Raw genomic sequence first — 12402 nt, 5'->3', positions numbered from 1 at the left:
TTTTACAAATAGTAGGACATAAGAGAGCAAGAAAATTAGGAAAACAGAAAAGCTAACCAGAAAAAAAATACCATTTGAAAAACTAATGGAGAGAAACACATAAAAAGAAAGAAACTATTTTTTTGCGAATAAGAAAGAAACTATAAGGCTGGAAGAAACATATAAGAGGATTTATTATGGCTCCGAGGTAGTTCGATCAGCATAGCCGAAGAACCCCCGTTCTCAACTTGATATGTGATTGCTCGATGTGTCTTACCCAGTTGGAGGGGACGCGTACGTGTTATATAGCAAGGCTTATCCCTGAAGATGCATACATCGTTGGAATTACAACTTGGAGTACAAGAGGTAAATCAGAGAGATAAGGGTATGGTTACAGAGATAAGTGTCTCACATTCCTAGGACCCAAAATGTACTTGCTCATTCCCTGGCCAAAAAAGGCTTTCTTATGTGGATCTTCCACTAGCTGCTCTTTCCTATGCAGCAAAGCTTTCAGATGTAATTTCAAAATGGCCTTTGAAGCCATTTCTTTTCCTTAAGGAAAGCTACTCTCTGCACACAGTTTGGCATGTTAATTTAATATAAGATTTAGCCCTTTATAAGGGCAGCAATTTGGCAAAAGTAATAATCTCTCACAATTCTGAAGCGCCATTGGAACATGAGGGGAACACATATGCTTATTTTTTTCATTGAGTCATTGTTCTCATCAATGATAAAAGAATGAAAGAATTATCTAACGTAAAGCAGCTGTAATAGACGTCAACTAAACAATGTGTATGCATATCATCCGGACTACACTAACAGCATCAGCATCTACGCAGGCAGTATGTTACTTTATTTTTCCTACTATCACACACATCTGCATGCATTTCAGTATTTCCAGTTGATTGGGGCGCTTCAGGTAGCTGCAACTGCAGGTGTGCTCATTTCACCTCTCATCTGTAACTACACCATGCTGCAGAGGTGACCGGAATTCTCCTCTCGGCGTGGACGTCTCATTCTCACACCCCCTTGTCACAATGGAGTTGAAGCTTCGCCTCAATGGTGAGGCAAACCGAGTACACACAGACCCAGTGGCGCACCTTGGTGACAGGTTCATTTGCTCAAGTGCGTGCGCTTGGAGCTCCGAAGGGTAGTCGCGCACGCACCCGATCCGAGGGCCTGCCCCGGTTGACCACTTGAAAGACAATTGCTTGCCGAGCTGGTATGATTTCATGTCCTTCTTGGAGTTGATCCTCTGAAGGATCTTCTCGCGCGGCACCGGTGCCTGCTCACCCCTTTGTAGGTCCTTTTCAGACATGTGGCTGCTAGTGGAGGCTTCAGTAGCTTTGGCATCTTCTGATGAACCCGGTGTTGCCACCGCTGGTTCCTCGCGTTTTTCGCTCTCTGTAGATGTTGTTTGAACAAGTTGTGCTTTCTGAAGAGGGCCAGTTTCTTCAGGTGCAGCAGGGTCATCTTCATATTTGTCGTTCTCCGAGGCGATCCTTTTGAGGCTACCCCAAAATTCCTCATCCTCCTCTGATGGGCTCATCTGCAGCAATTTGAAACATGTAGTAAGACCACAGTGCTACAATGTATCGACACGGAGGAGATGTGTATTTTTTGTCTGAATCATATTATAGGATGCTCACCTTAACATCAGTGAGATCAACCAAGTTGTCCGTCAGGAAGCTTTTAAACTCCTGGAAATTCTCCTCTGTTGGGCGGTAGTGACCACTGTGAGGCCAAATAGCCTGCCAACAATAAAGTTCAGAAGATGGTGTCAGCATGTTACCTGATAAAACTGGATGTAAAAGCTGTTTGCAGATAAGAAAATCACATACATACCTTGAGAGTCCCATTTTCAGCAACCAGTCTCCCAGCAGCAGAAGTAGCTCCCCCAGCAAGAAAGCTAGAATGCTGGAATTTACCTTTCTTCTTCTGCAATTCATAATGGCAAGATTCATTCATATTACACACCGAACTGACAATTCTACAGTTGATTATATTTACCTGACCAATATAACTGCATATTTACCTGACCAACATACAGGCTCTTAGATGTGCTAAGAACAAAGATCCACTTTGCGTCTCTCGGGCCGAAGGACGTGTCGATTATTTGCCGACTTTTCCTGTACATGAACTTGCTGTCCTCAATTACGACTTCATAGTCCTCTCTTTCCTTCTGCACAGTTTAAATACACTCTCCCTGTTAGCTACCACATATGCGTTGCAATAACCTCTGCTCAGTTGCGTCCTCCACTCAATGATTTTGAACACTACCTACCGGACCAAGGTACTTGATGCACTGGCTCAGAAGCTTGGACCGAGAGCACTTGCCTTCAAGATTGATCTCTTTGCCTTCTCCAACATCAAGCCTGGATTTTTAGCGATCATAAGTGCACATTCCATTCGTTGGCTGAACAATTCAGAGACGTGTTCAATGGGACAACTTACCAGTAGAAGAACGGTTGTTTGCTTTCACTATGGAGCCAGCAATCATAGTAGTAGTGCAGGTTGTGGCCGTAGCGATGACGCGGGTCAATCTCCAATGACAATTTGAATACCAACCAACATCAGCTCATTGCGTGGTAAATAAAACATAACTACTTATGGCAGTAAGAACATGAAAAAATCACAGCATATGAGAAAAAAAATGAGGAGACACTCACCGCCTCGAGCCAATGCTGCAATGCGAGTTTCTGCGCCTTGTCATCCTTGGACAGCCCCTTTCCAACCTGAAGGAAAACATGCCCAAATTTGACAAAATATTTGTTTCAGATGTTTGCCGGTTTTAGATAAAGGCAGCTGACCAGATGTGTTTGAGATGCGAGATTTGTTGTGTTGTAACCTTGGCAGCCCGGGATCTGGCCCTTGACCACTTGGACACGGCCGTCTCCTGCTTCTCGATGTCGAAGAAGGAGACGGAGCTCCGGTTGAGGAGCGCGAAGTCCAGCAGCTTCCACCAGCTCTGCTCCACCAGCACGGCGCAGTCGGCGAGCTGCCGCCGCGTGCGGAAGCTCTTGTACACCTTCTGCAGCCTCAGCGCCGCCGCCTCGTGCCGCGGGCTCTCCCCGTCGGCGTCCCTCAGCCTGGCAAGCGCCCTCGGCATAAGCGGCGGAGGCGCCTCGGCCTCGGCGGCAATGTCGCCGGCCCTGATGGAGATCTCGGTCTCCAGCTGGAGGGAGCCGGAGGTGTGGTCGAGCTGCTGCTCCCGCTTGAAGCTGAGCGAGCCCTGTATGAGCAGCTTGCCGGAGCCCAAGGCCCTGAGGATGGCCGGCTCCCCCTCCCCGCCGTCGGCCGGCGCGTCCATCGGGTCATAGTCATCGGCGGGGCACGAGAACATGATCCCCATCTTCACGGAAACTGGAAAATCACGCCATTGCTTCAGATGCTAATCATGGGTGCTAAACAAGAAGAAACGGCAGAAATCATTGCTGCTGAATCATGGAGAACACTCTCACCTCTCGCCTCCCGCCTCCAGCAAGAACGTGTGAGGTGAGGTGAGGTATGCCTGCTGCTTGAATGTTTGCTGTCGTCGGGCTGTTTGCCCTCTGCTCCCCTGTAAACAAAGCACCGACTGGTGGTGGTTTGGTAGCTTGTTGTCAGTGGAGCTAATTATCCGATATGCTAGTGTGAGACAACGGCAATATATAGAGGAGGGAAGAGGAGACGGAGGCCGGCCGGGGGTGGGGGTGGCGGTGGCGGTGCAGACTTCGGGGGTGCTTGGTTGGTACTACGAGTATATATTTTTCTGGATTCCACGTGCTCCGACCGAATCGCGCAGACGCTGGTCTGGCAGCTGTCAGCCGGGAATAGCGTGTATCGAAACCAGCGATGCTACCCGTACCGTATCTGCAGCTTCCTCCTGTTTTCTTCTCCGACCGTACCGAGGCATCGATTTTTTATCGGCGCTTGTTTCAGTTACCCAAGCTCATGCACTGAACCATGCCGTGCCGAAAGAACCCACTCTCGCTCCGATTAATTAGAGCAACTCTGACGCAACGACCCAAACGAACAACCATTTTGTTCGTTTTTTATTTGTTTGGATTGATCCGGTAGTCATCAACATCCACTTTGATGTTTGGATCGACGCATGCGTCCAACACTGACCCGATCTATTTTTTATCAGCGCGTAAAAAAGCATTTCCAAAAATAATAAATAAATATTAATTAAACATGAAAAGCCGGCTACGAAGCCCGGCGAGAGTCTATGCGTTCCCATTACATTATAATTGAATAACAAATAAACACCCTAGGCGTCCTCGTCGTCGATGGTGAGGTCGGGCTGCGCCGACGCGGGGGCGGGCTTTGCCGGTGTGGGCAGTGTTGGTGGTGGCGGTGACGCAGCACGGGCGCGCTCCTCCACCAGGCGCAGCGCCCTCTTAGGCTCGAGATAGGCGACCTCTTCCGGGAGCAACGCGCGGGGATAGACGACGACGAGGTTGCCGATGTTTTGGACGGAGCCGACCATGGCTGCTTGTGGCGGCGATGGCGCAGCACGAGCGCGCACCTCCGACATGGCCCTCTTATGCTGGAGGTAGGTGACCTCCTCCGGGCGCAGCGCGCGGGCACAGACGACGGGGGTGTTGCCGTTGTTTTGGGCGGAGCCGACCATGGCTACTGGCTAGGGTCGCCGACGAGGGAACACAGGGATGGCGAGATGGGGACGGGGTCTGGAAGCAGATGAGGCCGAACCCTCTCCGCACGCTCGGATTAAAAAAGACGAACCGCGGTCGCTGACACGTGGGCCCGTGGAGGGTGGTCGTCATTAACTATGTTGACCACGGGTAGTTGGGCGGACACCGAGAGGGCGCGCGCGCGTCCATGCCGACGCATTTTAGTCCCAAATTTGGGCCAAAAATGGATCGATGCGAACGCGAAGCGGACATGTTTTGACAATGGGTTCGTGCATTGGGTCATCACTTTTGTCCGCACGGACCCAAACGAACGACGGCGAACGAAATGGATCGCCCCATTAGAGATGCTCTTAGGGATGTGACAACAACTCTATGTATTGTATTTGGTTGCTCGTATTGGTTGTGTTCATAGTGTATGATGTTTGGTTGCATATAAGCATAGAGGTGAGAAGAAGATTTGTGGCTCTCTGATACCACACATCCTTATATGAATAAAGCGTTAAAAAACATTCATGGGGAATGGATGTCCATGGTAATGTTAGTAAAAAGACAAAAAAACTGTATGGGTAGAAAAATAATCTGGATATAACGTGTGTTAGACAGTAATTCTTGTGCCACGAATACCACGAGCACCCATTCCGCACGAAAATGAACACGAGTGTACAATGGGCATCGAGGTTTCATATCATAAAATTTATGTTTTTTTATAAACTTTCTAATATTTTATTTAATGTCATTTACATATAAGGGTGTGTGGCACCCAGGTGCTCAAATGCATTTCCCCATAGAGGTGTGGTTATCTTGTACCCTACATGATGAGCATACTCACTACACCTTACACACGATCATACCAGCAAAACAACACTACAATCACGACGAACTGAACGGACATGATGACATTCTTCATCCTAAAGTGTCGACCCGCCTTGCCAAGTTCAACAGTGCATGCATGCTTGAGCACGGCCTTGCCGTAAGCATCATTTGTTGTTACATGTCTAGTCTTAAACTCATTGTGGCAGTTGTTCTTGTAACCTCACACTTGTTCATTGGATGTTTCCCATGAACTGTAAACCCTTGAAACCCTTTTGTGGAACACCACATACCACTTGTCTTAGCATTGCAGAAGAGTAACAACTCAAGAAACAAGCAATTGAGCACACTAGACATGAAACATAAGTAAGCATGTATGATCATAAGCCATAACAAGTTCATCCCACCACTGCTATGGTGTCATCATACCACAACATCCAAAAAAGGTGTTATACTACCACCGCAGGTTCGCCATCAGCGTGAGGGGTTATTGCACCACGTCATCAAAAATACAGGCCAACATAAAGAGTTTATCAAGCCCTAGCTACCACAAAATGTACATTCTCATCGTCGTCATCATCCCATCGCATCACCATCACCGCCGTCGTCAAGGATCATGCACGCCGTCACCACCACTAGAAGCAGCACTAGTAGTAGTGCTTGCCCAATCAGGTCCTGAGCCAGAGCACCCTATGGGCATCTCCTGTGGCAACAAACCCAACACCATGAGCTTTCTTGTCCAGTAAGTGGCTCAGAGCCGCCATGAGAACCTCTGGGCTGAAACCACCTTCGTCCATTATGGCGTTGTAGAGGACAGGGTGCACGTCGACTGACTTTCTCTCCCTGATGGCACTTGCGACCTCCTTGACGACATGAGTCATGTTGGTGAAGGCGTTCAAGTCATCCTCCATTAAGGCTCCTCTCTTCCTCTTCCTACCAAGCATGGGAACATGATCATCATCCTTGTCAGGTCCATCAAGGAAGATGGTCTCTGACTCCTGGGTGTCTGGATACTCGGGCATGGGCGCTCCCGAACATTTCCGAGGAGGGTCGATGTCCTCGGATGAGCCTGAACTAAATGTCTCCACGGGTGCCAAAGTTTGACCTCCCGAAATAGCACGAGCCCTCCTTGACATTCGGATGTCGATCTTTTCCCACCCTTGGAGGAATGTGCCTCACTCTCCTCTCCTCGGCTTCGGATGCAGAGGAAAGACCTAGACCACTCTCACTGGGGGCGTGAGAGTATCCTTCTTGGAGGGACATGCCATTTGTCTTGTTCTTCCTTTCACCTTTCTTCTTCTTGATAGGAATCTCATAAGGATCCTCGGTCAAAAGCATTTAGGGCTTGGGGGTCCTGGGGTCCTCTCGTAATGGAGGTAGGGACTTCATCTTCCTAGGCCGCAGAGCCTTTCATGTGCATAAAGCATAAAAACGCCCGCCCGTTTAGAGAAGGTGGGTAAAGGGATGAGTACAAGATCTAGAAATAAAATAGTTACCTCGGGGGTAGGATTGGCGAGGTTGAAGTTCGTGACATCGACTCGGGGCATGGTGTTGTCCTTCTTTAGCTTGAAAAGAAGGTTTGGCAACCCGCCAAGGTCGGCTCCTCGATAAAGCCTCGTGAGCGTCGCCTTTCCCTCCAGCTTGTATCTCCACATCGGAGTAGCTCGGACCTAAAGAGGAAGGACACGGCGGAGGAGCATCGCGTGGACTACATCCATCAGAGTCATGCCCGAGTCCACCATGTCTTTGAGACGGTCTTGGAGCGCCTTTACCTCCCCGTCATGCCCAGTGGGGTGTTTGACGGTCCAAGAGAATAACCTCTTTGGTGACTCAACCGAGAAGGCCGATACCTCCCCCTGGGCGGCCACGTAGAACCACTCTTGTTGCCACAACTTCACTGTTTGATGAATGTCCCCTTTTGCCATGTGACCTTGGGTGTCTTGCTTATCATAGCTCCACCGCAGTCGGCGAGCTTGGAGTTGTGCTACTTGTAAACTGCGTTGGGTTTTTCCATGAAGAGGAGGGGAGATGCAGCACAGTAGAGATAAATATTTCCCTCGATGAGAACCGAGGTTATCGAACTAGTAGGAGAATCACGCAAACCTCTTTTAGTAGCACCTACACACACAGAACCAAACACTTGCACCCAACGCAGGCAAGAGGATTATCAAGCCCCTTGAACTCGTTCCTTGCAAGGATTAAATAATGATAGATAGATATAATAAATATAAAAGTAAATAAATTGCAGCAAGGTAAATTGAGTTTTAGTAAATATATTTGAGTAGACCTCGGGGCAATAGTTTTTGCTAGAGGCTTATCTCTTGAACACAGCATACAGTGGCTAAACAAATTACTGTTGGGCAGAATAACGCATAGTTATGACATGTTATTCACGGCAATGATTATGTATATAGGAATCACATCCATAAACAAGTAGACTGACTCCTGCCTGCATCTACTACTATTATTTCACTCATCAACCGCTATCCAGGATGCATCTAGAGTATTAAGTATGAAACACAATAATACTTGGAGCAAGGTGACATGATGTAGACAAAATAAGACAAGCAATATGTTTAGACCCCCTCGTTTTATCCTGAATGGCAACAATAAAAATACGTGGCATGTCCCTTTCTGTCACTAGGATTGAGCAACGCAAGATTGAACGCATCACAATGCACCATTCCAATTGAAGATAAATTAATCTAGTTGGCCAAACCAAATCGGTAGATGGATGGAATTACGAAGCTATAACATTCATCCTTAAAAGAATTCAGAGAAGACTCATTATATATACATGAATAATCTGATCATAAACCCATAATTCATTGGATCCCAACAAACACATCCCAAAAGAGGATTACATCGAATAGATCACCGCGGGAATCTCCATGAACTTTGTATTAAATATCAAAGAGAGAGAAGAAACCATCTAGGTACTAGCTATGGATCCACAAGTCTGTGGTGGACTACTTACACATCATCATGGAGGCAACAAGGTTGATGTATATTACCTCCGTGATCGATTTCCCCTCCGACTGGGCACCGAAAAAGGTCTCCAGATGGGATCACGGTGAAACAGAGACTTGCGGCGACGGGAAATGTGTTTCGGGTGGCTCTCTGTTGGTTTCCTGATTTTATAGAATTTATGGAGGTGGAATTAAGTGAGATGGAGCCACGAGGGGCCCACGAGGCATCAGGTGGAGCCTACCCCGCCTCGACGCGCCCTGTTGCCTTGTTGTCTCCTCGTGTGTCGTGTGGTCTCCTTCTGAAGCTTCTAGGGTATCTTTTGTCTAGAAAAAAATCGTCAAAAAATCAGTAGCGTTTGGACTTCGTTTGGTACTGATTTTCTGGAAAACCAAAAAACAAACAGAAAACAACTACCCGCACTTGGCAACGGGTTCATAGTTAGTTCCTAAAATGAAAAGAAATAACAAATAATTACATATAAAATATCCAAGATTGATATTATAATAGGATGGAACAATAAAAAACTATCGGTACATTAGAGACGTATGAGCATCCCCCATCTTAATTCTTGCTCGTCCTCGAGTAGGTGAATGATAAAAATAGGATTTTTGATGCGACATGCTACCCAACATGTAATCTCTTTCAGGTATGATCTTCAGAAACGATGAACTAATTGATACCAACATAAAAATATCCATAAACATAAGAAGCATAATTATTATTATTCAAAATATATGATTCTTAAAGAATGTTATTCCCTACTCATTTTCTGATATTAGCATGGCATGACTCCGTCACCATATAAGTATAAATCATGAGCACATCGGTGTCAAGTCATACAATTGGATCGTACTTCTTATGCGCTTAATAACTTTCAACCTCACTCAATACATGAGCATGAACCATGGGTATAGCATATGGGTGGAACAAAGTATGGCGGTAGAGATTCAAAGGAGTCGTATGCTTTGGAAGAAGCTTTGTACAGTTTGGGAAGGGTTTTTTGAGAGAAAAGAAGAATCTACTTCAACTGATATGCCCATAGGCACGACCATGCATAACATAGCAAAGTGGAAAGAAGGTCTCGTATCAACTAGGCGGACCAACGAACTATGGAGATGCCCATCAATCGATATCAGTGCAAGGAGTAGGGATTGCCATGCAACAAATGCACTAGAGCCATAAGTGTATGAAAGCTCAACGGAACCTAAGTGGGTGTGCATCCAACTTGCTTGCTCATGAAGACCTCAGGCACTTGAGGAAACCCGTCACCGGAATATATAAGTCAGGTGTTAGAGCATATTTCTCCATATGTGGTTTTGATAATTGATGACAATCCCTATGGACTAATGGTTGCCTTAAGTTATATTCGAAGGATTTTTTCATAGGCACTTCTTGAAGTCCATCTGTTGGCTTCAAGGAGTTTATATGATGACCAAGGTAGTATTCAAAGTATTATCCAAAGATTGGTCATAAATACACAAGTTTTATCAAGACTAAGCAGAGAGTAAACCAAGATGATCAACACGCAAAGTGTACAAGATGTACCGAGAAGGATCAAGTGATCCCATGGTATGGTAAGCATTGTCCATAACACTTTTGTGTACTAACCCATGGTCTTCGTGAGAGTTCTATGTGGGGCCAGGTATGTTTCCATAGGTTTGCGTCAAGAGGGAGATCTCATTCAACCTATGAAGGATGACATCAAGTGGTGATCGTCATCAAGATTGCGGTGTGCAAGTTCAAGTGGAGCATCATGAAGATATCTTGCTTGAAGCTGAGAAGATGTGTTAAAGAGTGGCTCACCAATACTAAGTATGGGGGAGCAATCAACTAGTCTTCATCAAACAAAAGCAATCAAGTAAGGTGGTCCATCTTGAGGAAGCCAAGATCATCATCATCTAGCTCAAGAGGACTAGGTGCAAGGTATAGGTTTGCCGTTGATAGGCGGCGTCGGTGATGGGCCGAGGGAGCAGAGGAAGGAGAACACTGCGGGCGCGCGGAGGGAGGTCGGAGGCGGAGAAGTGCTTCGGGCGCGAGGAGGAAGAAGGAGGAGAGCTCGAGGGAGATGGGGGAGCGGGCGAGGCAATGGCCGCAACTGCCTCCCCTCACCCCCTTTTAAAGCCCGAGGAAGACCAGGGGTGAGTGGATCGACTGCGCCACGATCTCCTTCACTTCCCCTGCAAACTACGCGCATTAACCGCGCACACTGATACGTCCATTTTGCATCATGCTTTTATGTTGATATTTATCGCTTTATGGGCTGTTATGACACTTCACGGTACAATACTTATGCCTTTTCTCTCTTATTTTGCAAGGTTTACATGAAGAGGAAGAATGCCGACAGCTGGAATTCTAGCCTGAAAAAGGAGCAAGTTTGAGATACCTATTCCGCGCAACTCCAAAAGCCGTGAAAATCAACGAGGATTTATTTTGGAATTTATAAAAAATACTGGGCCGAAGAAGTACCAGAGGGGAGCCAGCAGGAGGCCACAAGCCTACTAGGCGCGACCTCCCCCCTGGCCGCGCCTAGGGGGCTTGTGAGCTCCCTGTTGGTCCTCTGGCCCCCCTCTTTTGCTATAAGGATGGTTTCGTTCCCGAAAAAATCATGAGGAGGCTTTCGGGAGGAATCGCCACCGCCACGATGTTGGAATTATGCCCTAGAGGCAATAATAAATGTATAGTTATTATTATAATTCCTGTATCAAGATAATAGTTTATTATCCATGCTATAATTGTATTGAATGAAGACTCATTTACATGTGTGGATACATAGACAAAACACCGTCTCTAGCATGCCTCTAGTTGGCTAGCCAGTTGATCAATGATAGTCAGTGTCTTCTGATTATGAACAAGGTGTTGTTGCTTGATAACTGGATCACGTCATTGGGAGAATCACGTGATGGACTAGACCCAAACTAATAGACGTAGCATGTTGATCGTGTCATTTTGTTGCTACTGTTTTCTGCGTGTCAAGTATTTATTCCTATGACCATGAGATCATACAACTCACTGACACCGGAGGAATGCTTTATGTGTATTAAACGTCGCAACGTAACTGGGTGACTATAAAGATGCTCTACAGGTATCTCCGAAGGTGTTAGTTGAGTTAGTATGGATCAAGACTGGGATTTGTCACTCCGTGTGACGGAGAGGTATCTCGGGGCCCACTCGGTAATGCAACATCACACACAAGCCTTGCAAGCAATGTAACTTAGTGTAAGTTGCGGGATCTTGTATTACGGAACGAGTAAAGAGACTTGCCGGTAAACGAGATTGAAATAGGTATGCGGATACTGACGATCGAATCTCGGGCAAGTAACATACCGAAGGACAAAGGGAATGACATACGGGATTATACGAATCCTTGGCACTGAGGTTCAAACGATAAGATCTTCGTAGGATATGTAGGATCCAATATGGGCATCCAGGTCCCGCTATTGGATATTGACCGAGGAGTCTCTCGGGTCATGTCTACATAGTTCTCGAACCCGCAGGGTCTGCACACTTAAGGTTCGACGTTGTTTTATGCGTATTTGAGTTATATGGTTGGTTACCGAATGTTGTTCGGAGTCCCGGATGAGATCACGGATGTCACGAGGGTTTCCGGAATGGTCCGGAAACGAAGATTGATATATAGGATGACCTCATTTGATTACCGGAAGGTTTTCGGAGTTACCGGGAATGTACCGGGAATGACGAATGGGATCCGGGAGTTCACCGGGGGGGGGGGGGCAACCCACCCCGGGGAAGCCCATAGGATATGAGGGTGGCGCACCAGCCCTTAGTGGGCTGGTGGGACAGCCCAAGAGGGGCCTATGCGCCAAGGATAAGAAATCAAAGGAAAAGAAAAAAAAAGAGGGAGGAGGTGGGAAGGGAAGGGGACTCCCTCCCACCAAACCTAGTCCAACTCGGTTTGGGGGGGGAGAGTCCTCCCCCTTGGCTCGGCCGACTCCTTGAGGGTCCTTGGACCCCAAGGCAAGGCCCCCCTCCCTCCCACCTATATATA

General features: G+C 47.0%; 1 protein-coding gene across 1 annotated transcript; it reads right to left on the bottom strand.

The window, feature by feature from the left end:
- Positions 1-656: 656 nt before the first annotated feature.
- LOC123398230 (IQ domain-containing protein IQM2-like) lies at positions 657-3617 on the bottom strand. Its single transcript, XM_045092725.1, has 9 exons — positions 3441-3617; positions 2828-3342; positions 2649-2714; positions 2434-2522; positions 2264-2354; positions 2015-2161; positions 1825-1917; positions 1629-1730; positions 657-1528 (listed from the first exon to the last, which is right to left on the bottom strand). The coding sequence occupies exons 2-9, from the start codon at positions 3329-3331 to the stop codon at positions 926-928; spliced, it is 1695 nt and encodes a 564-aa protein (XP_044948660.1). The 5' UTR covers positions 3332-3342; positions 3441-3617; the 3' UTR covers positions 657-925.
- Between the last annotated feature and the right edge of the window lie 8785 nt (positions 3618-12402).

Source organism: Hordeum vulgare, chromosome 5H (genome assembly GCF_904849725.1).
Source record: "Hordeum vulgare subsp. vulgare chromosome 5H, MorexV3_pseudomolecules_assembly, whole genome shotgun sequence".
Taxonomy (NCBI): domain Eukaryota; kingdom Viridiplantae; phylum Streptophyta; class Magnoliopsida; order Poales; family Poaceae; genus Hordeum; species Hordeum vulgare.
The sequence above is the reverse complement of the archived record's forward strand: the minus strand, read 5'-3'. Positions and strand labels throughout refer to the sequence as shown.